The sequence below is a fragment of the Lepidochelys kempii genome, chromosome 4, assembly GCF_965140285.1.
Source record: "Lepidochelys kempii isolate rLepKem1 chromosome 4, rLepKem1.hap1, whole genome shotgun sequence".
Classification (NCBI taxonomy): Eukaryota; Metazoa; Chordata; order Testudines; family Cheloniidae; genus Lepidochelys; species Lepidochelys kempii.
The window spans coordinates 90,734,909-90,760,419 of NC_136383.1; the positions used below are offsets into that span (position 1 = coordinate 90,734,909).

Genomic DNA, 25,511 nt, shown 5'->3' on the forward strand with positions numbered 1-25,511 from the left:
TAAAATCTAGTCTCCTTTATTAGAATATATTTCAGTTTGGCAGAATACACCAAAGTGTGTAGATATTCATGACCAACACAGATGGAGCTGAAGTTAGCTGATTGAAGATAACTTCCTTCAGTACATGCAAAGATTCAGTTCTCACTCTTCCCAAGCATCTCCATACTTGTTTACTTTAACTAGAAAAAAGAAAAAATATCATATACAACTAAATAGTTTAAATACATAAGTTTAATTTACATAGTGATTTGAAACTGTGGTAAATGTGTTGTGTTTTCGAAGTGTGAGGATTAGGGACAGTTACACTTTAGTGAGTGTCTAGTACTTTTTAAAATGAGGGAAAGGGTAAAGATGGCATTATTAGTTTTTATTATAGCAGTATTCAAAGGCCCCAGTCAGGTTAGGGACCAATTACATTAATCCCTACCCTGCAGAGTTTATAATTAATTTAAAACAAGATGCAACAAGTGGGTGTACCAAACAATTGGAAGAAACAGGGAAAGAATAACAGATACAAATATTGCATAGTCTTGTTATATGCACAGTTATGTGGCTACAAGGTAATTAGTTATATATTTAATTTATATTTGTTTTAAAACAAAAAGGAGAGATTTGTAATCCCCACTGGCCAACTACCTAGCCTTTAACAGTTGGCAACTGCCTACAATGTAGAAGTGGGCCTTGGAGACAGACTTGAAGGAGGGGAAGGTAATGGTTTTATGGATTAGTCCAGTGAAGGCAGTGTGGAAGAAAATGAAAAGGTGCTTGTTTGGGAGAGACAAACAGGATATAGAGTTAGGTTACAATAAGATACAAGAATAAATATAAAAAGAGAGGAAAGATGGACCAATGGTTATGACTCTGGAGAGCTGGGTTCCCTGCTCTGCCACCTATGTTTTGTGGGACCTTGGACCAGTCACTTGGTCTGTGTCTCAGTTCCCCCTTTGTAAAATGAGGATAATAGTACTTTTCTACCTCACAAGGGTGTTGAGAGGGTAAGTACATTAATGATTGTGAGGCCCCCCCATTACTGTAGTATACAAGTACCTAAGATAGACAGTAGGTGCTGAGTTGTGCTGGTTCTTAAAGGGAGGGGAAGCTTGAATTAAATGCATGAGAGAAGTGAGCCAGTAGGAGGATCTGGGCTGTCAGGAATTGTGTGTAAGAGCACAATATGGTCAGACCAGCCAAAGATTCTAAAGGAGAGGGGAATATCAGGAGGCCAGAAAGGAGGTGGTCAGAGAGGACAAGACAGGATGAGAGTTTACGTGGTGCACACGGAGAACTGGACCTTACATAGAAGGAAGAAGCAAGCTTTGGCTTCAGCCTGAATGTTTGGAGTTAGAGAGAGGGTGGATTCAAAGATGATACCCAAGTAATGGGCTTAAGTGACTACAAGGATGGTAGTATTGTGCCATCTGTCATTGTTAACATCTACATGAGGAAGTTGCACTGACTTCATCTTAAAGTGCAATTTTAAATGGATTTGGTTAAATCCATGCATGTTGTGTGGACTCTTATTTTAGTTTAAGCCAGGTTTATTTCAGTTTAGCTTGAGTTGATTTCTAATTGACAAGCTAAACTGAAATATGCATGGCTTAAAACCAAAGGAAGAGGGTCCACAGAGCTCTTTGCACTGGTTTAACCCCATCAGTTTACAACTACACTTTTAGTTAAACCAGTGCACTTTTCTTACATAAAGGCCAGAAAAAAGGGAGATGCATCTCCAAGGAAAAAGGCTCTCGTGGGCACTGGGGCTTGCCTCAGGGTTATGTGTGCGTGCACAGAGTGATAAAGGACTCTACTGGAGGTGTCTGAGAATGGCATGGACAGGAGAAGGGTGTTGTAGATGTTCCCCCTACCCTCCCAATATAGTTTCAATTTTGACGATTTGTGCAGATTTCTGCTCCCAACCCCAAAAAACTGCTGTAAGGGAGCCCCAGTGCTTATCATTTGACTGCTGCTGAAGAGCATCCACTCCTCAGCAATTTAGCAGGAATTATGCAGGCACACTAAGAGCACAGAGGTTAAACCCAAAGCAGGCAAACCCTAAACTTTAGTTCCTGTTTTTACTCATTATTATAAAGCTATCTAACATTTCAAAAGAAAAGTAGTAAACAGGCTGAAAAAATCACTGAGCTCTACTATTGAACCATCTCCGTTAGTGACATCAGTAAGTTCCCTGAAATTAATTTCAGACTTTCATGCACTTCTGTCATTTATTATCCAGCAAATATTTACATTTATTTTAGTTTTGCTTTTACTCCACTTTCCTAAACAGTGCAAGCAACCACATTTACAAGTTATTTGTAGAAAGCTCAGTGAACTACTCATGTGCCATTTTCAAAAGCTGATAAGTAACATAACATTCTATCTATTGTGATCCTATGTTATGTTTAAACATTGTTCCATAGTGAAAAAAATCCTAAATTAAAAAGTATAAATAAAATTGTGAACCTTTGTATTCTGCAATCCCATAGCCATAGACTTTGCGGTGGAGTTTACTCCTTGCCACAAAGTGCTGCTCCAGAACTTGAGCTTTCATTTAAAGAAAATATGATTCTAGTCTCTATGGCTGTGGAGAAAACCTTGAATAGGAAACTATGCACACAGATGAAATGTCAGTTGCCTGAATCTACAGACAACCTGGAACAATAGCTAAGAGGTGTGAACTTCCTCATTCATCTTAATCATGGCATCATGAATTCCACAGCCACAGGAGTTGGCATTTTCCCCAGGAATCCATGTAATTCAGAGGGTCTGCCACAAAAATAATCATTTTGATCCAGGCAGGTGCTCAATATTTTATCTCCTTGCCCTGCTAGGACCAGCCTGCAGCTACATTTGCTCTACAGCTTTTCCCACAAGGGGGAGTTAATTGTATTACAGGCCCCATGGAAAATAGAGTGAAAAAACTCCTATCTTTGAAAATAACCAGTGTTTCAAATGTTCACCCAAGAATTTTATGTCAATTGATATTTTCAGCTATGGGCTAAAACTGCATATGTTCGTATGCGGGTGGGCGGTGTAGAAATGTAGAGTATTTCACAGTGATAGAATAAATTAACATTGCCACAAAATTAAAGGGTTGTTGCTGCAGAATTTGGTTCCATTGTGATGCAGAGTATATGGGGGCCTGAATATAATGCCTGAAGATTCAAAGTGACAGATCCTGCAGTGCATTAAACAGCAAAATAATTTTTTTATTCAAAGTAAGAAGTGTGGTTCCCAAAGATAGCTTTATACTGATTGAATGGCATTTCATTTTGAAGGTCACTTCATTCTTTACTGTCTAAAGTTCTGTTTTCCAGCGTGAAAACAAAAATCTCAACACTGGTGCCAAGTACTAGTTCCTTCCTTTAAATTTTAACATAGAACAGTAAACATCTGCAAACAATGACACGTCCCTCAAAATTCTACACTACACAAATCCCCAAATTCATAAAATATGTTTTAAAAAACAGGTATGTGGTCTGTTTTGAGAGAATGCTAACTTAACATACACCCTTTCAAGAGCTAAAAAACTCAGTCAGAAACCTTAGTTATCAAACCCTTTGCTAAAGAGCGGTGATGCAGTAAATTATTTATTTGGATATGTCTATGCAGCAACTAGACATCCATGGCTGGCCAATGCCTGCTGACTTAGGCTCGTGGGGCTCAGACTGCAGGGCTGTTTCATTGCTGTGTAGATTGATGGACTCAGAGACCCTCCCACCTCTCAGAATCCTAGAGCCCAGGCCCCGAAATCTACACAGCAATGAAACAGCCCCACAGCCCAAGCCCTGCAAACCTAATTCAGCTGGCACACCCTGCAGATTTTTCTTTGCTGCGTAGCCATATGCCTAAAGGCCTAGGCAGCCAAGCACTAATCAAGCTTTTCACAATTTGTCTCTAAATGGATAACCTGATCATTGTAGTACCATCATTATAATCTTCTACTGAAGCTTCAATGTTTTTTCCAACACAAGAAGTAATTTGAAATACGAAACTATATAATATGCTGTACATAAGCCATACATAGAAAGGAAATCAGTTCAAATGTGAGCTAAGTCAGAAACACAATTCTGTCATTTGCACCTCAAGATACTGTTTGTTTATCCTTTAGGGATTTCTTAAAGGAAAGCACAAGACTCTAACCCTTTTCAACGCTACTTTGGCATCCATGTTCACTATGTACTGCAGCAATTCAGCATCAGATTACCTTCTTTTTTAAATGGTCTCTCCTGTGAAGACTTGACTGGAGTCTCTGCCTTTTGTGTTAATGTTCCTTCATATGTCTCTCTGTTTCTATTCCTTAACTCCTCGTATGAGATACTTTTTCTCTTAGGACTTTCTTCTAGGAATGGAACAGGTTCTTTAAAAAAAATATATATATACATATATGCAGTGAGAAGATTTAGCAACACCCAACTACACTTGATTACAGCTGCAATTAACCCAACATTTTTTTTTAACATGCCAATCAATTGTAGCTCAATTGAGACTGAAATGGGACACATTACAGCCACAATCCTAAACTGCAATTCAGTTTTTTAAAAGTATTGTAAAAGCACTCTATACATTCTGAAACTTTTCATTTTATTCTCAGATGCCACCAATGTTATGAAGTAGTTGTGGGCTGGGAAAACTGAGTAGTGACACACAAATAAGAACATAAAGCAGAATTTCTATGTATAGCACTGCCACAAACAGCTTTTCAAGCAGATAGCAGTTCACCTAGATCATGACTGACAGCAGAGACATGTTTTGCTCTGTTGGGAGTACATCAGTATGGTACAGCAGTCATAGTCTGAGCAGATAGCGCAACCCAAAGCAAGAGTTTTCCATATTTTCAGACTCTAAAGAATAAAGAGAATTCTGTGCATTCCAAGCACAGCAAAACTTTTTTTTTAAAAATGAAGACTTTGGAGAAGGGAAAATCAGACTGGTCTGAAGAGAAAAGGATGTTATGCATCAGCCACCTAAGTATTTATAAAGTGCCCAAACTCCATGGCATCTAAGCACTATTAGGCTTGTGGGTTTGATTTCATTCACCCCCCCCCCATTTTAAATCTGTCAAAAATGTTATTGCTCTTTAGGCTTTTTCTTGGATAAAATAAGAAAAAAAACCTAACCATCCCCCAATAATATTAAAAATGTCATATCTTTGAGGGACCCTGAATAAAAGTAAGAATGTCTAGTCCAGTCATGTTTAGGAAATAAGAACATATTCATCTATTTAAGCACCATGATTTTGTGCTACTACTACTGACAGAGCATTTCAAATAATATATAGTGGTGATTAATAAACAAAACCTTTGGTGAACAGAAAATCAGATGCAACGTGGGGGGGGGGGGGTGGAAGAACCAGAAATTTGAGCTGTTTTACATCTTCAGTTGTTCTACAACTATTAGAGTCACTTTGCTTGGTTGGCTAGTGAAGTACCTCAGTTTAATTATTATGGAGATTATCAAACAAAAAAAAATGATAAATAGGTTGAACTCTGTGAAATAAGACTCAAATTTCATATGAGTTAATGCAAATACTTGGGCTCACTTATTCCTTGGGTCAAGTTCTGGCTCCACTGACTTCAATGGCAAACTCCTATTGACTTCAATTGGGCTAGGATTTCAACTCATGACCTAAGAGGAGGAGCAAGATGTCTAGGCAAAATGACAAACTGTTGATTTTGGTATACACCATTAATGATGTTACAATCTGCAAGATTTCTCCCATCCAAGAAACTGAGCAGTAAACACTATCATGGGTTATGTGAATGATCAACATATCTGGGACTATGAGTTACAATTAATAAGGGAAGGGGGAGAACGCTATTTCAGGGTATGATGACTCTTCTAGGGCCTGATTACATTTTCTTTTTGTTCTTCCAGTTTTTTTGGCTGAACTATTATTAATTTTGAATGACACATGGTCAGCTTTGTAAATCCCAAGAAAGTAGCTAAATTTATAAATCGGATCACAAACAGAAATGGAAACAAACAAGAGTTTTACTTTTTTTTTTTTTTTTTTTGGGAAGATCAAGATTGATTTTTGAGCTTACTTCATTGATTTTCTCTTATTTATGCTTGAGATAGACAAACTGTCAGTCTCTGTGCACACGTGAGAACTGGAAAATACTAACTAATTTATGTTTTCTCATTCTGATATTGCTAAATTACCAGAAAGATTTAAGCTGTTTAACACTTGGTGGATGAGAAAGTTTTGGTCACTTGACAAAAGCATAACAAAACTAAATAATTTTGGAATAAATTTAAGTTTATAAATTAGACTTTTCAGAAATCCAGATAAGTTTATGATTTGCATACAGGCTTGCGGTCCTTCCAGAAATAGCAAAAGCATGTACAGCAGGTCCTTCAATAGAGCAAGATATCAGTCTATCTGTATATTAAAGGCAATCATTTCTGGAGAAACCATCAGTCTGCATTAAATGGTAACAGTTATCAGGATTTTTGATAGAATATGATGTTTTATACATTAAAATGCTGCTGTTATCAATAGGTGGGTTGTTTCTTAGACTTATTGGGATAACTGTATTTGGAAAAACTCCATATTGGATTAATTACATATTTATTTCATTATTCTTTCATGCTATTCCTTACTGTCCAGTTTTATAAACCCAGTTAATTAAAAACAGTTAAAAATCAAAATCAACCTATGCATAATGTTAATGTGTACATTGCCAGCTCCAAGTTCACTTCTGCAAGCATTCATTTCTGCACACATTTCCTCCTCTGAATGTCACTTCTATACTTTATTTTGGATTTTTTTTCCCCTTCATATATTATCAATTATTGTATAAATTCAGCACACATGGAGAGAGCAACTCCTGGATTCTGTTAAAATTGCAGTTTTCAAGTGCTTCAGTGTAAGGAGCCATAAAGATTATGAATGTGTCTAAAATGTCAGCCCCTAAATCTATTTGCAAAAATTAGTTGTGTGAAGGGGCTTTTAGAGTCAAATAATGAAAAGATTTTTCACAAAAATTAAATTTAAAAATCTAAAGTACATTAAAATTACACACACAGAGAGAAAAATCATAATATTTATTTAGGTACCATCCAAGACCTGAGTTCACGATCTTGTGTTTCCCCTGCAACAGTCCAGGACATCATTAACACCTAAAGCAGCATGAAGGATGCAGGAAATTTTAGGCTCAGTGATGTCCTCAGTTGTTGCAAGAGAAAACAGAACCCTATATTGTAAATTAAAATTTTTACTTGCAGTTATCTTTTTAAAAAAAATATAAGTTAAGTTGGTTTTAAAAAGACAAATGTTAAAACAGAAACATACTGTAGATCGATGTGCTTTGTGTCAACATACAGGAATGTGCTGAAGTTCCAAAAAGAAAAGTATCAAAAACCACTGCAATCTAAAAAATACTGTATATTTGTACAGGTGCTGAAACAAGGCAATTTGAATATACAGAATGTATACATCCAAGCAAATTAAGGGGATATACCATATTTATCATCATGACAAAAGAAGCTTTACTTTCACATTCTTCTCACCTCTGAAGATAAGAGACATCCAGGACAGAGACAAGAATTAATGTACTATGAAGTTATAAACTTTATTAAGACAAGCCATACCTGGGGCATTATGTTCAGTAACTCCAGTAGGAGAGGATTCATTCAGAGAAGAACTGAATGGAACTGGTGCATAATTAGAGCCGGACTGATCTGTTGAACTATATTCATGTGAATAGCTGGAAGAAAGTGGGGCTTCAGCTGCTGGAGAAGATCCAAAAGGTGACTGAGAAGGCAAATTTGCAAACTCTGATTTTTGAGCAGCATATCTGGAAAAAACAACACAATTGGATATTAAGATTGGAAATATTTAATTAAAGCACATGACACACGATGGGTTGAGGAATAAAATGTCCTTGATTAAAGGTTTTAATACAATTAATTTTTAAAACTAAGTATTAACAGATTTTAAAAGAAAAAGGTAATTGATTCTGCTTAAACTGTCCAAAAAGATCTGTATGTCCCCCTCCTTAACACATATACACTTTAAAAAAGGAGCATACATAAGAAACTTGAGTCCTATCTGAAAAAAAAAATACAGAATATAGACAGAGTACCAGTCATGGACTTGGAACTTTACAAGATAAATACTGTAAGACACAATCCCTGCCCCCAAAGACAGTTCAGACACAGACAAAACACATCAGACAGATAGAACAGGGTGTGCCTGCATGAGCTAGTGGTGGCATAAGAATCTAGCAGTAGCTGCTATTTTTGAAAGTTTGGGGGAAGAAGTGTGGTTTGAGAAGCCAAGATGCAACTTAAAACCCTTCATTAGAAGCTGCTATGACTTATCAATACCAAAAAAAAAAGTCACAGTAGCTATCCTGTGGACAAAAGAATTATCTTGAGGAAACAAAAGTCTTATGTTCCTCCCTCTTATATGGACTTGCTGAATTAGTTTTCTGGCACAAAATTAACACGGGGAATGATGATTAGAAACAATTTTTTTAAAAGAAGAGGACATCAATTGGTTACATGCAAAAAAAATGGTCTATTGTAGTAATTTAGGCCTGATTCATCTCTTACTTTTTTTGGAGGAGAAGGGAGAGAAGGAGATTTTATTTGTTCATATTTTCGATCACTTACAATATGACATTACAGTTACATTGTCTTTACACATATAGATACATATATCTTATTACAGAATTAACAATATAAAAGCAACACCTTTTATATTGACCATATATTGTTATTTTAACCTTTCCCTTTTCCCGCAACAATTATTTAAAACACCACCTTAACATGGCGTGTATATATATATTTAAGCATTCATATTCACTTTTGGGGGTGGTGGGGTAGAAGGGAAGCTGAACGTTTTATAAGGGGGCACGGAAGAGTCTCAGGAGGCTAGAAAAAGGAAAGCAAAAAGTGGCGGGGATGTAATTCAGTTATCCTGTGTATATATTTTTCTTGACTGTCCTATAGGTATAAGATTACCACGTTTATAGGCAAGTCTACACTTTAAGCTGGGAGTGGGATTCCCAGTTTGACGAGATATACTTGAGTTAGCACACTAATAGAATGAAGCACGGCAGTGTGAGCAGCAAAAGGGGATAGCTGCTGAGTGCATGCCCATCAGATGCTAGGAACTTACTGGAGGCAGCAGCTCACACCGCCTCCCCCCACCCCGCCCCCTTGTGCTGCCCTGGCTATGATCTATTTTTAGTGCGCTAGAGCTTGATGAGAGCCAGTTTGGAAAGCAGTTAAGAGATCAATCAAGTCCTTGTTAAAAGGTTTTAAAAAGTATGTCTGTCTATGTAACAGTAACCATTACATAAACTAGACTACTGCTCACTGCTATCCAAATAACATTTTCTGAGCAGTGAATTATATAAAGATTTATATAGGTCAGAGGTTACAAAACTAATGTTATTAAAAACCATATCAAGTAGGAAAACATTTCTGAAACAAAACAGGAAATATTTTAAAGAACTTGATGAGTTTTTCACAAATAGAGCATAATGGCGTCATGCTTCTCCACTATTATAGATTTTAAAGTTGTGAACAAAGGAAAGTAATAAGTTTGTCCACCATACGGCTTCCTTAGCTAGTATTGCTTACTGATCTCTTTCCTTTTATTATTATTTCCACCCTCTTTCTATTTCACCCTCAGTCAAACTAAACTACTGGAACACTTCCAACAAGTGAAGCTATTTTATTTCAGTTGTCTTCTAAACTATCAAGAGAAAACTTGTGCAAGGTCATATTATCATGAGTAAATCCCACAGGAAACCAAAGTCTGAGTGTACACTCTAGTACATTTTTGCTTACAAAAGCACTCTTTGCTTGACTCGACAAAATACTCTGTTGTACCTAACAGAGCTCAAACTATAATTTTCAGTTGATGCCGCTGCTTTGTGAATTCACAAAGAATGAGTTTCCTGGAGGTAACAAGTTGCTGGAAGGGAAGGAAAAATTCAGCTCTCAAGATCATTGCAAGTTGCAAACGCAGCCCTGATCTTTCTATGAACTTCTTACAAGAAAGAAAAAAAAAAATTAAGAACTTAAAGAAAGTGAAAGAATTGAAGTCTTACTCATGTGGAAGAGGTCTGCGCCCTTGTCGTATACTTTCTCCTATTGGGGAATTCTCCAGTCTCTTGAATTTCTCCTGGCAGGCCGACATGTAAGAAATCTTTCCAGCAATATATCCACATATACCGGCAACTTATATGTAAAGAAAAGAGCAACTCTGACATACTCTGCACCATAACATCAATACACTTTACAATAAAAGTAGAATCATTTAAAAATGTAGTACACGGTGCCATAGTGTCAAATGAAAATAAGTTAGTCTTCAGTTTTGATTTAAAGAACAAAAAAGGCAGCATCTTTAACATTTCTTTGGTACTCCTGTCCAGAGAAGGTACTTTAAAAGAGTAAGGTGACAGCTGAACAAAGTCATAATGAAGTACCTGAGACAAGCAGGCAGCCATCAGATGTGGCAGTTGAGAGGAGAGAAGGATGACAATCATAAAGATCTCTGGACCAAGACTCCCAAGGGTCTCAAGCTAGGATTCTCAACACTTTGGGTTCCCTGTTGCATAACAGTAGGCCTGGCAGCCCTGGAAACTGACTAGAGCTAGGGCTTTAAGGTTTCCAGCTGAGCAGCTCAGAGAGCCTCATCAATTTCATTCAGAGTCTGTGGAAACAGACTTTATTTTTCAAAACAAAATTTAGACTCAATAGGAAATCTGGAAATTGTAGAAAATTCTAAAATTAAAAAAATAATAAAGTTGTTCCATATTTGAACAAAAACTCACAGAAAAGTAATTTCAAGTCGTGAACAGCCCTACTTCACAGGTCAAGAATGTCACTTTTTGAATTTAATAAAAGATTCTGACTGGCAATAAGTCATTAAGGCAGAGAAGGTATCTGTCTAGTCATTTCATTTAATGTTTTGTTTTGTTTTTTTTTTTAAAAAAGGGGACAGTCTATGGTTTATTAAAGGGAAAGTCTTACATCAATGACCCAGTAACTTGCCTAGCAAAATCAGTGTTTCTTAAGGAACTGTTTCTTCAAACACTTCATATATAGTCAAGAATATCCATTTATATTTCTTTCTCCATAATCCCTTTTAAAAGAAAACTAGGTAAATCAGAATATATACGAAGTTAACATTTAACACACAAAATCCATAAATAAACTAAATTTCTTTTTATCCCTTGCCCACTTTTAAAGTGTTGAATATCAATTTTAAGCGTATACAATAAAATACAATCTATGTGGAACATGGATGAGTTGGTTAACATCAGAGCCTTTAGTTTTCATTACCTGACTTGAGTTTTAAGAACAGTAACAAAATAAGACACATTTTCATATTTCAATATATATTACAAGTGACCCTCCAAAACAGCTCTCAATATATTAAAGAGACAACTTACATAATTTTTAAACGGACTTAAAAAAATCAGTTTTTCATAGAGCATCCTTTAAATAATATGCCCTGTATTGATTAAAAATTCTTTTCAAATAATTACAGGTTTTTTCACTCCTCTACTGATGTTCAGAAGGCTCTTTTGGGCATGCCCAAGACAACCACCAAACATGCTCAACACACCCCCTCATTCCAGGGGTGAGTAAACTTTTTGGCCCAAGGGCCACATCTGGGAATAGAAATTGTATGGCAAGCCATGAATGCTCGCAACATTGGGGTTGGGGTGCGGAAACGGGTGAGGGCTCTGGTTGGGAGTGTGGGCCCCAGGGTGGGGCCAGAAATGAGGAGTTCAGGGTATGGGACGGGGCTCCGGGCTGGGACCGAGGGGTTCAGAGGGTGGGAAGGGGAGCAAAATAATGGCAAAAGGTGATCCGGGATTCAATCAATACATAATTAAAGGTTAGCAATAAAATTAAATGCCAATCAACATTGTTTTATGGACAATTGATCTTATCAAACAAATTGGATTTCATTTTTTAAATGAGATTACAAGTTTGACTGATAAAGATAAAGTTCTGGTGCCCACATTTTTTAAAGGATGTTGAAAAATTGTAGAGGGTGAAGAAAAGACACACATATTATTCAAGGATTAGAAAAAATACCTTACAGTAAGGGTCTAAGAGTTCAATCTGTTTAGTTTATCAAGAAGACGACTGAGTGTGGACTGAATTCCAGCGTATAAATACTTTCATAGGGAGACACTAACAGGTATCAAAGGGCTTTGCAATCTAAGAGAAAAACATAGCAAGAACCAATGGCTGGAAGTTGAAGCCCAACAAATTCAAATTAGAAATTAGACACATTTTAACAGTTAGAGTGATTAATCACTAGAACAAGATAGCAAAGGAAGTGATGGATTCTCTATCTCTTGAGGTGTTCAATCAAGACTGGATGCCTTTCTGGAAGATATGCTTTGATGATCCGGGGAATCAATGTACAACTTAGAAATTCCAGTTTGATTTATGAACTGTGTGTATCCTTATGTCTTACAGCTGCCTTTTACTGTGCTATGGGACAGGGGGTTGGCACTAGGGCATTTGCCTAGGAATGGGTTGGTTGTTAAAAACCATCAGCATCTGAAAAGATCTTGCCTGGGCAGAAAAAAGGAGTAACTGCATCCTATTGAAAAGCAGTTTTCTCAAACTTCCCTTCAAAGGGCTAGGGTTTGAAGGAATGGAATTTCCCCAGGACAGGGGACAAAGAAGGTGTTGATACTGCCTTTAAAAACAAAGATAGACTCAGAGAGGAAAGGAACAAAAGGGACTGGGTACCTGTTGACTGCAGAACTAGTCCAAGTTGAAGAAAACTGACTGCAGAGGTGAGATTTTCCAGGATTTGGAGAAGACGACATAAACTGGAGAAGTGAGGCCAAGCAAAGGGGACCTGTAACACTGAAAGGACACTGACCAGAATGCTTGAATAATGGGGAAAGCAAGGCAGGGGTTTACATGCAAGTGTTTCTTTTGCCTAGTTCCATAGGCTTTACAGACCATAATTGATAAAGGGAAATAGTTTTTAGAAACTGCTTTTGTAAAGTAGTGACTGCATCTTACCCTTCTTTGGAGAGAGATTGAGAGGAAGAGACATCTCAGACTGGCCTTCTACAGTTGCTTGACTATTAAGAAGTTAAAGGAGGTCCCTGCCAATATGGAAAGATTATCCAGGGATTAACTGGGGACAAAAGAAAGGAATCTACATAAACACTATCACACACCACCAACCAGGTCACTAAGGAAAAAAATTAGTAACACCTGAAGAAGAGACTGAACTCACCAGAATCCAAAATGCCATTATGCAGGGAACCATTACAGTGATCCTCCTATCCTCTCCCAAATAGTACCGAGAGAGAGATGGAAAGACCCAGAATTAAGGCTCTGGAACAGAAGATTTAGTTACATCCTCTGGATTCAAAAGAGGACTCCACCAGATCTCTGCAACAAAGAACATGCACTGTGCAGAACACAGAAGTGTGCTGAAACCAAGGGACCTGCACGATCTCCAAAGGAAAGAATCAAAGTCCAAGAGATCAGTGATACTGGAAGACCAAGAATTGCCTTAAAGGTCAGATCTCTACTATGCTCTCATGCTTCATGTGACAGCACTGAGCTCTCTATCATGGAAGCTCTCACTGAGCTCTGCTTCACATTACCCCTTTGCTTCATGGCAAAGGAAAACAGAACAGATGCTTCCACAAAGTCAAGCCCAACAAACCCTAGATCTGAGGGGAGATTGCCCCATCAGGAGCTTTGCCTGAGGCTTCCCTTGTACTGAGACTGTCTTCAGCACTGAGGGAACTCTGCTGGTCAAACCAGCTGGTTCACCTACCACCCCATACTAGAATTCATATGGGATCATCATCAAACAATTACAACCCATCCTGAAAGACACCACCCTGAAAGAAATCTTTCCTGAACCCTTTCTTCTAGCCTTCAAACAACCCCTCAATGTCTCCAAGCTCACCAGAAGCAAGCTCCCCACAGACCAGCATATGCAAACTCAAAAGGAACACCAAACAGATGCAAGACCTGCAGACATATCTCCACTGCTACAACACACCTTTCAAGATTCACAGATCCTATACATGCCTATCACAAGGTGTTATACCTCATCCAGTGCACTAAATACCCCAGTAATGACTGTCTGGTTTCACCCACATAGTTACTACACTCTCAGATGAACTCACACAGGAAAATGATAAAAGACAAAATACCTTATCACCTGTGAATGAACACTTTTCACAAAGTAATTGCTTTATATCTGACCTCTCAGTCCTCATCCTCAAAGGAAACCTGTACAACACTTTCAAAAGATGAGCCTGGGAGCTTAAGCTCATTACTCTGCTAGACATTTAAAAATCATGGAGTAAACAGAGACACTGAATTTATGGCTTATTACAACAATCTGTAACTCACTAACCCCATCTTTTTGTCCTATGACTCCAGAGGTGTTAATGGACCACTATCTCGAATGGTCCCCTATAATATGTGCTCGCTACTTATGCTAAATAATCTGTTCCACCTTGCATTTTGCTGTGATGTTGGAAGTTTCCTTCCCAGACCTGAGGAAGATCTCTGGGTTTGTCTTCGCATACAGTGCTGCACTGGTGCAGCTGCGCCGGTGTAGTGTTTTAGTGAAGACACTCCTATGCCGACAGGAGAGCTCCTCCGAACAGCATGGTTAATCGACCTCCCAAAGAGGTGGTAGCTATGTCAACAGGAGAAACTCTCCAACTGACATAACACTGTCTAATGGGGGATTAAGTGACTATAACGACATACGCTTTGAGTGACGTAGTTATACCAATATAGATCTGTGGCGTAGACCTGGCCTCTGTGTGGCTTGAAAACTTGTCTCTCTCACCAACAGAAGTTGGTCCAATAAAAGATATTACCTCACCCACCATGTCTCTAATGTCCTGAGACATACATGGCATAGTTGGATTGACTTAACCCCCAGTATAGATGCAGCACGGTCAACGTAAGAATTCTTCCTCGACATAGCTACTACCTTTCAGAAGGTGGACTAACTGCAGCAAGGGAAAAAACTGTTCCATTACTGTAGAAAATGTCTACATCCACAGCTGTGCCCCTGTAGCATAGACAAGCCCAGTGTAAGCCTTTTGGCATTGAAACAGCCACAAGACCAGATACACAATATTTTGCCAGTCTGAAGCAGGATCAAGATGCAAAGCCTAGGACCAAAGGCTTCTGTCTGAACACTTTAGGGGAACTTCAAGTAAGTAACCACCCTCTCCCTGACCAGAGTATGGTTCATGGGCCTCTGTCAAGAGGAAGGCATGGAGCAGAATGTATCTGTTCTTTTAGAACTAACACATAAAAGACCAGCAAGCTAAACTATGATTCAGGCTATCATCAAAGCACATCAGGCTGCAAGTCTGTGCGTTTAACCTGAGAGGGGGACATTAAATACATCACTTAACTCTGGTCTTTTAGGCTCTGACCTTGACATGATGTCCCAGAACCAAGCCACAGACAGCCATAGATTTTAACTTTATAAAAACTACATGAAATTACCAATCCAAAAAACAACCAAAACTACAACCAAATATTCTTGGTGGAAAGTTTTCTCAGTACAAAGTGAAAGTCTGTATACCCACAACCAATCATAGAAAGCAACAAATGAGGTAGCTGGGAACTTCACTGTTTATAACCTTGACTTCTAGAATTCTGTGCTCTAACGTGATGCTTGTGTAGTCCCAATTAGCCCTATGTTTCTTGAAGATTCCCAAAGTTCAATTGCACCAGGTCAGGAGGGATACATCTCAGAACTAGAAATATGTGGCGGTCCCTTCAAAGTAGCAATTATTATTTATTAGAAAAATGTGTGTAGTAGTATTGTTCAAGGCACAAAAAATAAAACAGAACTTGCCTTAAATGACTGATAGTTTTGTCTCATTCATTTATATGTTTGAAGCAGCACTTCCCTTATCACAAATTGTAGGCCTGATCCTGTTCCTATTGCTATTAAAGTCAATGTGAGTAGGATCTGAATCTAAGTGGGCAGAGCGGAGCGATGACAACTTCCTGTTTTACTGCTATTTATTCATTTTTATTTTACTGATTTTTTTAAAACAGTGATTTATATTTCTGATTACACAGATTTCAAAATCCTTCACATAAAATTGCAGGTTTCCTTTAATTGTGCATACACAGAGACCAGGAAAAAAAGATAGCATGAAAGAAACAAATGAGACATGAATTATGACCTTCAAATCAGGAAGCGTGGGATGGGTATGCTTTGGCAAAGTTCTTAAGGCAGATTTCATTGCAACAGGAATATGTGATTAAAATGATATATTAGACAGTTGGACCTGTAAACTTCAATAATGCTGAAAAGTTACATAAGCCAAAGAGTCATCAGAAATTTAAATTGGCACTATCAGCTGGAAATATAGTCATTGTCAAAAGAGAGAAGTAATTTCAGGTACAAACCTGACCAAGTCTCCTGCAAATGTTTGTGATTTAAAAAAGAAAATAAAGGAAATGTGATTATAAATGTTTCTTTCTTCCCTGTTGCAGCATGAAAGACCCCGCACAATAGGAGAAGCTGCCTATATACAAACTGTTAACTGCAGAAGGCAAACTGAAAATACAGAAAATTTGTATTTCTTTAATCTTTCAGTTACAGCACTCTTAAGTATTACTTTTAATAACATCAAGTAAAAAATTCATACTGTAGTGTGATTTTAAATTGAGAGTGTCCTTTTACAATGACTTTCACCACATACAAAGAATTACTGCTGAAAGGCCATTACTGCAAGTTAAAACCAATCTCCTCTCATTTCTTAAAAGTTATGCATTGTTTTACCATCTTGGACTACTAGAGTCTCAGAGGATAATTATCAAGAACTTCTGCAATCTTGCAGGGTTTTACATGAATGCTATACACAGAAATTTTGCAGACCCTGTCATGCGAATTCAGAGTGTAGAGGAATGATACTTTTCACCTGATAACAGTCTACCCAATTTGTGGGTGAAAGGATACAGTACATTAAACAATCCCACTTCTCAGAATAGCCACTTTATTTAAATTGGAGATGACTTCACCACTCAGCCTGAATAAGTTTTAATTATTTCTGATAGAAATAATATTGAAAGAGATGTTTAGTAATTATCTATTATAGTTCTAGCTGTGCTGTTGGGAAGGAAAAATGAAAGGAAGTTACTGACTAAAAATGAATTTGAAAGTCTTGCTATTTATGATAGAGAAATAATGAATTTGTGAATATTAGATTGCCATATAGGGAAGTCTTCTGATCTCAAATTACACCAATATAAATCCAGAGAAAGTTCACTGAGATACATCTGAAATGACTCAGCTGGCTACAGTTGAGTTGCTTTGGCTTTTTGGCAGGGTAACTGATGCACTTCATGAACTAGATTCTGGTAAGTTGAACTAACATGTGGTTTATACTTACATGCAACTTTGGGAAGAGAGCCAAACCTTGAATGAGTGGTGAGAATTCCTGAAAATAAGCAAAGTAAGTAATTACTTACTATATGTAAAATAATTATTTTAGTAAGATCACAAAGATGAATTTAAATAACCAGATTAACATTTAATTTTTCATGTGACCATGCCATAGTAGTTAATCCTCTGCACTACATGAGCTGTTTTAACTTTTTAAGAAGAAAAATCCCAACAACATTTCTGACTTAAAACTAGAAAATTCAAGAGTTAAAATTCCGGCTTTATCCCACCTTGTGCAACTAGGTATTGCAGTATATATGGGATGTATAATCGCTCTCTGGAGAACGCAATACCCCAACACAAGGTGAATGAGGCAATTTCAGTCAATTCTAAGTTCCCCTCTTTCTGCAGTTTCAAGTGCTGCTGAAGCTATGTGACTAGGAATTTGAATTTTTCTTAATCATTTTGTTATTCTTCTCTTAACTCCCTTCATTTTGTTACACCTTTCTGGAATTGGGTTACTCAGTACAGACTGCACTATTTCCAGTTGTGGTCTTACAAGCTCTCATAGAGAAACTATCATAGGAACATAAGAATCATCATACTGGAGCAGATCTTGGTCTACCTAGTCCAGTTCCTGTCTCCTACTGAGGTTAACACATGCCTCAGGGAAGGTCCAAGAAACCCCACACAGATGCAAGGTAATCTACCTTCCCAGGGAAGTCACCTTCTAACCCCTAACAGCTAGAGAATGGTTTAAACCAGCGGTCTCCAACCTTTTTATGCCAAAGATCACTTTTTGAATTTAAGGGCAACCCAGGATCTACCCAGCCCCTTCCCCAAAGCCCCACACCGCTCACTCCATCTCCTCCCTCCCCCCTTCCCACTCACTTTCACTGTGCTGGAGTAGGTGGTTGGGATTTAGGAAGGGTGCATGCTCTGGGCTGGGACCAAGGGGATTGCAGTGTGCGAGGGGGCTCTGGGCTGAGCCCGGGGCAGGGGGTTGGAGTGTGGGGGGGTGAGGGGTGCAAGCTCTAGGAGGGAGTTTGGGTGCAGGATGGGGCTCCAGGCTGGGGCAGAGTGTTGGGGTGCAGAGGGGATGCGTGGTGGGGGCCCTGAGAGGGAGTTTGGGAGCAGGAGGGGGCTCCGGGCTGGGGCAGAGTGTTGGGGTACAGGAGGAGGTACAGGGTGCTGGCTCTGGGAGGGCGGTCAGGGCTGGGGCAGAGGGTTGGGGTGCAGGAGGGGGTGGGGTATTGGCTCTGGGACGGGGGTTAGGGCTAGGACTTAAGGTGGAGGAGAGGGTTCTGGGTGCTGGCTCCGGGAGGAGGCTCAGGGCTGGGGTGCAGCCTCCCGCCAGGCAACATTTACCTCCAGCGGCTCCAGTGGCACAGCGAGGCTAAGGCAGGCTCCCTGCCTACCCCGGCCCCACGCCACTCCTGGAAGGGGCCAACATGCTCCTGCAGCCCCTGGGAGGAGGCGGGCAGCACATGGCTCCACACACTGCCCCTCTCTGCAAGCACCGCCCCTGCAGCTCCCATTGGCCACAGCTCCCCGTTCCAGCCAATGGGAGCTACGAGGGCAGTGCTTGCAGGCAGGAGCAGTGCACAGAGGGAGAACCCTGCCTCTCCACCCCCGCAATCAACCGGTTGGTGACCACTGGTTTAAACCCTGATGCGTAAAGTTTTACAGCCCTTCCCACTTATTTTTTTAAAATACTTGATATTTTATGTCTAAATATTCTTGAAATCCATAGAAATGTCAAATACGTTTTGAATCTTGCCACGGTCTTGGTCTCAGCAACATCCTATGGCATCCAGTTTAATTACACATCGCATGAATATGTACTTCCAAGTATGAGTTTTGAATGTGGCACCATTTCATTGATGGTTCCCTTGTTTTTACTTAGGCATGGAAAAAAAGACGTTCCCATTCTACCTCATTTATAACAATTAATTTTGTAGACTTATATCCCCTCTTATTTGCTTCTTCTCTGAGATAAACAATCCCAGTCTTTTCAGTTTCCATAAGCAAGTTTTTTCTATGCTTTTTTGCATTCTCATAGCCCATATCTGAATCTCTTCTAGTTACACAATATCCTTTTTTGATATGGCATGACTAGGGCTCCGTGTCTGTCACAAAGATCGCAGAAATCATGGATTCCGTGACTTTCCGCAACCTCCGTGACTTCTGCAGGGGCCAGAGTGGCTGACTCCAGGGCCAGCTGCTCAGGTGGCTCCTGGGACAACCACACCGGCCACTGCTGGAGTGGCCCTGGGGACAGCCACACCAACAACTGCTCCGGCAGCCCCCAGCAGCGGTTCCCGGCCGGCCGGAACAGCCGCGGTCCGTGGCCCCGGGCAGCGGTTCCCGGCCGGCCGGAACAGCTGTGGTCCACAGCAGTGGCCTGCCAGCCACGGTCCCCAGCGCCCCCCGCAGTCATGGCCCCCAGTGTCTCCCCGCAGAGCCTCACTCCCAAGATTTAATCACAGGCATTTTTAGTATAAGTCATGGACAGGACACGGGCCATGAATTTTTGTTTATTGCCCATGACCTGTGACTAAATCGTAGCCTTAGACATGACCACAAATGAATACAATATTCTAGATGAGGGGAAACCCTCATTTATATCATGATATTTTAATATTAAAGTATTTTCCATTCCAATCCAATTCCAAAATCTACTATCATCCCTAGATTTCTTTCAGAGTTACTGCTTTGGAGGTTTCTCCCTACCACTGAATATTTCTTTTACTGAATATTTTTTCTTCCCCACATGTACAAAAGCTTGCATTTCTCCACTCTTCAAGTTTTCGCAATATTTCCTATACATATTTCTAATCTACTTACATCTGATTTAAAATCAAATTTATGCATGACAACCTTGTTGAGAGCACAAGTAAAACTTATCTGAAGTTAAACCAAAAGATGTTTTAAAGTTTACCTTTCTTAATTAAGCCCTGAGTGACAATCATGCTTACTGCAGAAATAGGAACAGCTGTGGGGGGAAAAAGTAGCTTATCAATAGAGAGAAAAAAAGAAGAATTATAATTTGCAATCTTTTCAAAGTGGCGGATTCTCTCTCTCTCCTGATATCTTCAAATCAAGATGCATTCCCTTCTGGAAGATGTGTTAGCCAAACACAATCATAAGTTATTGGCTCAATACAGGGGTACTGGCTGAAGTTTAATGGCCTGTAATATAAAGGCGGTCAGACCAGCTGATCTAATGGTCCCTTCTGGCCTTAAACTCTATGAATAAGATAACACTACACTTAAATTTGAAAAATCTGATGGAAGGTATCCTCCTAAAATTGAGTAACTGAGTGGAAATATTTTGGAAACTAATTTAGAGTTTCAACAATTTCACTTCTTTCAATGTATATATAAAAATAAGATAGCAACTACTCTGCTCTTTTTAAAATGTCAACCATCACCCCAATCACCAGCAATGTCCTAGTTAAAAAAAATAAAAATCAGATGATCGTTAACTGAACCCACAATCTTCCCATCACTTACAACCCTCATCATTACCTCCCTTTCCCAAAAGCTAGGGACCAAAGAGGATTCTTGCTGTATGACTGGAAATTCAAGATTCCAGCTATTTCAAACCATGCTGGGAGAGAATCCCAAAATTGAGGGGAAGTGAGGTTTTTCCAGAGAGATAGGAATCTACCCCAAACCAGACAGACAGTTAGTTCAACTCACAGGGTCCCAGTGCACTATGTTCACATAAAAACATACTGTTCAACAAACAGACTGCTAAATGCTACATTAGCTTCAGTTTCCACAAAGAATTAAGATGCAGCCTCCTAAAAACCATAGTGCAGCAATCTACTCTTTAGATGACAAAAGCACAGATGACAGACAGAAGACTCATATCCGAAAAGATAATTTCATAATCTCCAGGCCATTCCTAAATGAAGAAGCAGTGCTGGCCTTTTGGATGGGGGGAAAAATGTAAAGTAATAATGCAATCCATTTTGGTCAATAATTCTTCAGTATTTTGTGAAAAACATTGTTTTGATAATTGAAACAAATCACATTGTATATTGGGCAAGCATCATTCTGTTAAGACAATGCATGATCACAGGCCCCATGTATTATGATTTGCACAATTCAGTTTGCTGTAGAGTCATGCTCCAGTCTCAGCCTTCATTAAATAAAATATTTCTAGTGCTCATGGCTGCAGAGATTTCCTCTGATGGTATGTCTACATAGCAACTAGATATCCATGTCTGACCCATGTCAGCTAACTCAGGCTGGTGGGGCTCAGGCTGCAGGGAGAACCCCAAGCTCTAGGATACTGCAGGGTGGGAGGGTCCCAGAGCCTGGACTCCATCCCAAGCTTGGAAGTCTACGCTGCAATGCAACAGCCCCATAAGTTGGAGTTGGCTGGCAGGAGCCAGCCTGGTACGTGTCTAGTTGCTATGTAGACATACCCTGAGAGGCAAATTGAATGTAAAATATGTTTATTGATGTTTGTTCTCTTACTGAAGTTGCAGAGAGACAAACAATGGTTCTAAGAGGTGTGAACTGTCCCATTTACCTTAATGACCTATGAAAGATAATCTGCATAACTCAGAACTGAAAATATGAGGACAGTGTAAAATAAACTGAATTGAATATCAAAACAGGAGCCATTGCACTGAATTTTTCATTTTCATATTCAATTCAATAAAAACCTCAATTTAAAAAAATGCATGAAGCTGCTGCAGAAATTCAAAAATATAGAAATGCCTTATCTCAGTCTTTTGCATGTTTCACTAGTATTTACATGGTTTAGAAAGCCATCCAAATCCTACAAACCCTTACTCGCATGAACAGTCAGACTAATTTTGAGGGCCAACTTGTATAAAGGTTTGCAGGATGAGGCTGTGATCCAGGGACCTCTTGACGTGAACTGACAGAGGACAAGGGTGGGGCAGGGGCATAGGCATTTACAGGGATCTCTGAGGTCAAGCATATGAACACTAGTTCATCAAAGCGTGGCATGTAAGGTCTCTACCAAGAGCCAGTAGCTTACAGATCATCAACATCACTGAGAAACAGGTGTATGGATAGTATTTAGAGACAAACTTACAAGCTTCAGAGAGATCTTCTTCAGCTCATTGTAGCTCAAAACTTTTCTCTTTCACCAACAGAAGTTGGTCTAATAAAAGATATTCCTTCACCCACCTTATCTCTCTAATATCCTGTGACCAACACAGCTAAAACAACACTGCAAATGATGGATAATATTTAAGAAGTATCTATACCAAAAATTATGTTCTTAAAGCCTTGAAGTTAAAGTCAGGTCACAAGGATGTGATGTGCCATGGAGAGGTTCTCTTCAGGGAAAGGACAGCAGATGCTTATCTCTCTATGTCTGATCACTTATGTATCGTTCATTGTATGCATCACAATGGAGACCTATTTGCATTATTGATCCTGATGCTAATCAAGAGACTTTGAAATCAGAAGAGAGGAAAGCTTTAAAAAAACCAACACCTAAAACAACAGGGGAATATCCTGTTTACAAGTAAAAATAATGGATTCTGGGGGTACAACGGTGTACTGATATACACCCAGGATCCTTCATGTAGAAGATGAACAATCATCATGGTCTGTCTTATGAAAGGAGGGTCACAGTCAACCTCACTGGAAAATACTGCAAAGACTTTGGGTGAGCTAAACTTCATTAGACAGGAAAGTATCTAGTTAAGTCTAGGCTCTAAAATGTGTATTATGATTTTATTTTACATGTAACCATTTGTTGCCAATACTTTTCCTTGCTACTTCTCAAATCTCTATTCTTGTTAAATAAACATACATTACTTGTTTTCACTATAAACATTTCTAAATGCTGTGTGTAAAGTGGAGCTATGACCTAAGATATAACTTGTAAGCTGAGGTGTACTGTTCCTTTGGGAACAGTATCTGTCAATACTGTGGAACAGGAGCTGAGCACCACAATGAAATGCTCAGAGGTTGTAGTGTGTCTATCGCTAACCTGCAGAGGGACAGCAGAGTCTGTGTAGGCTGAGGAGGGAGTGTATGTGTTGCCCCGTGGTGGTGGAGTCAGGGAGCTGACCCCAACAAGCACACAGGCTCCCTCACACTAACAGTAGATTGTGGGGAGGTGCTTTACAAGCCTGTGTAACTATGAGAGGCAAAACGGGCCCTATGACTGGATCTTAAAAACAGTTAGCATAAATGCTAATGGATCAAGTATTCAGGGAGATGTGACAAGCATTTTCCTTCCATCATATTACTTATCTTAGTGTATAATTTGATTTCAGTGAAGCTTCTCATACAAATGGTCCTTACTCATGAGTAAGGATTTGTAGGTTTTGGCTCTCATTCTTAAATAGCTGTGATAATGGCAAAAACAACACTACAAAGAAGGAAGAAAGAGGAGATTAAAATGGAGACAAAGGTAGTTTATCAGCAAACTTGACTCACATCTATACCAGAAGCTCTCTTCGTTGCATTCCCTGAAAATTCTTCTTTCATCCTCTGTTGGTACGTAAGCCATACCTACAGGATTCTTTCATTATGAAAATTGAACATTAAAAGATATGTATATGAAAATATTCACAGAAAGAAGCTTTTTAAAAATACTTTTCCTAATCTCTACACTGTCACTTGAAATAGCTGTAATTTAATAAATTGGGGTCTTTATTCACCTGTGAATGCCTCATCAGGCTAGCAATATTAGCTATTTAATTTAGTTAGATTTATAACTATACAGGCCTCTTGCTGCCTTAGATATAATTTTAAAGATACAATAACATTGAAAAGCAAATACACAGCAGCTTATCCAGACATGAGAAAATAACCAAAAACCCTGCCACACACTTAAATACCAACCCTTATTGTATTCCTCCCATCACAGAAGCCTGGGTAAAAAGACAGATCTTGAAGGTAAACAGAGTCTAACTATTCACAGAGCACAAGGATCATATTGGTGTTAGTCACTATAACTTAACACAGTAAAAAAGTCCTAACCACATAAAACATTTCAGTTATCTATAAGATGTTATAAGGTGAAGGCTGGCCAATTCCTCCACTACTCCCCACATGAACTCGGAGTTCCTGATCATCACCATTATTGTGAGAGAGCCAAGTGATGTTAGGCTGTGGTGAGCACCTAATACTATGAATAAAAGATGACATTTTTAGAGAGAAGCCATTCTACATTATCAATTCATGATACATTTCTCTCATTAACTGGACCTCACAGCATTGGAAGAGCAAAACTTCAAATTACAAAGGAACATCCATAATTAAGGATGAGTTTTTGTCACAGATATTTTTATTAAAAGTCATGGACAGGTCACAGGCAATAAACAAAAATTCACTGAAGCCCGTGACCTGTCCATGACTTTCACTAAAAATATCTGTGACAAAACAGTGAGGTGGGTTCAGCACCCATTCTTGCTGGGGCTTCCAGATCCCCCACTGCTGTGGGGAGTGGGAGCTCTGGGGTCCCCCTGCCCACAGGGGCTGGGCTGCTGTAGGATCCACTTGTCATCCCCCCATCGGGGTGGCTGGGAGCTCAGCGGGGGGGTCCCCCACCATGGCTGGGAGCTGCAGGATCCCCAGCTGGGCAGCTGGAGGGTCTCCCCCAGTGCCCACCATGGCCGGGCTGCTTCATGATCCCCCCACTGCCTGCTGTGGCTGGGTAGCTTTGGAGGGTCCCCCACCATGGTGGGGGCTAGGAGCCCCAGCCCCAGGCAGAAAATGTCACAGAGGTGAAAGGAAGTCATGAATGTTGTGATCTCCATGACACAATATATGGAAATGCTACATATAAAGAGTTAGCCCATAGCATATTCCATTTATTTGACATCACTTTGTATTTTAGGCTAGGCTAGTTTATTGCTTATGCCTCCAAAAGAGAAGCCTGGGTACCAATAGCACGTGGGGACAGAGGGAATATATACACAACAAATCTCCATTGCAAGTAATTTTAAGGAGGCTCCTCCGTACCTGGCCCGGTCCGCCGTGCTCCCTTTCTCGGGGGCCCCGCCCTACCTGCCCGGGCGGCTCCATGAGGGCAAGCACGGGGAGGGGGACTAGAAGAAAGCAAAAAAAAAAAACGGCTCAACGGCGGTGCCGCAACCGCACCGACACAC

At 39.5% G+C, this 25,511-nt stretch overlaps 1 protein-coding gene across 2 annotated transcripts; it reads right to left on the bottom strand.

Moving 5' to 3' along the window:
* Window positions 1-25,511, bottom strand: OCIAD1 (OCIA domain containing 1). 2 transcript variants are annotated; one of them, XM_073342083.2, is made up of 8 exons: window positions 25,366-25,511; window positions 23,836-23,920; window positions 20,337-20,390; window positions 17,403-17,450; window positions 10,065-10,194; window positions 7,591-7,796; window positions 4,202-4,354; window positions 1-179 (listed from the first exon to the last, which is right to left on the bottom strand). In XM_073342083.2, the coding sequence occupies exons 1-8, from the start codon at window positions 25,426-25,428 to the stop codon at window positions 142-144; spliced, it is 777 nt and encodes a 258-aa protein (XP_073198184.1). In that variant the 5' UTR covers window positions 25,429-25,511; the 3' UTR covers window positions 1-141. The 2 variants fall into 2 exon arrangements, with proteins under 2 accessions (XP_073198184.1, XP_073198185.1); XM_073342084.2 differs by lacking the exons at window positions 20,337-20,390; window positions 25,366-25,511 and adding exons at window positions 12,736-12,855; window positions 13,018-13,103 and having other exon boundaries at window positions 23,836-23,922.

Excerpts from the sequence above, each read along its gene's own strand:
- OCIAD1 (XM_073342083.2), bottom strand. The coding sequence starts at position 25,428 with ATGGAGCCGCCCGGGCAGGTAGGGCGGGGCCCCCGAGAAAGGGAGCAC. Across the intron at positions 17,451-20,336 it reads TCAGGGCTTAATTAAGAAAG|GAATTCTCACCACTCATTCA; the intron begins GTAAACTTTAAA and ends GCTTATTTTCAG. Across the intron at positions 180-4,201 it reads GAGACCATTTAAAAAAGAAG|TTAAAGTAAACAAGTATGGA; the intron begins GTAATCTGATGC and ends TCTTTTTTCTAG.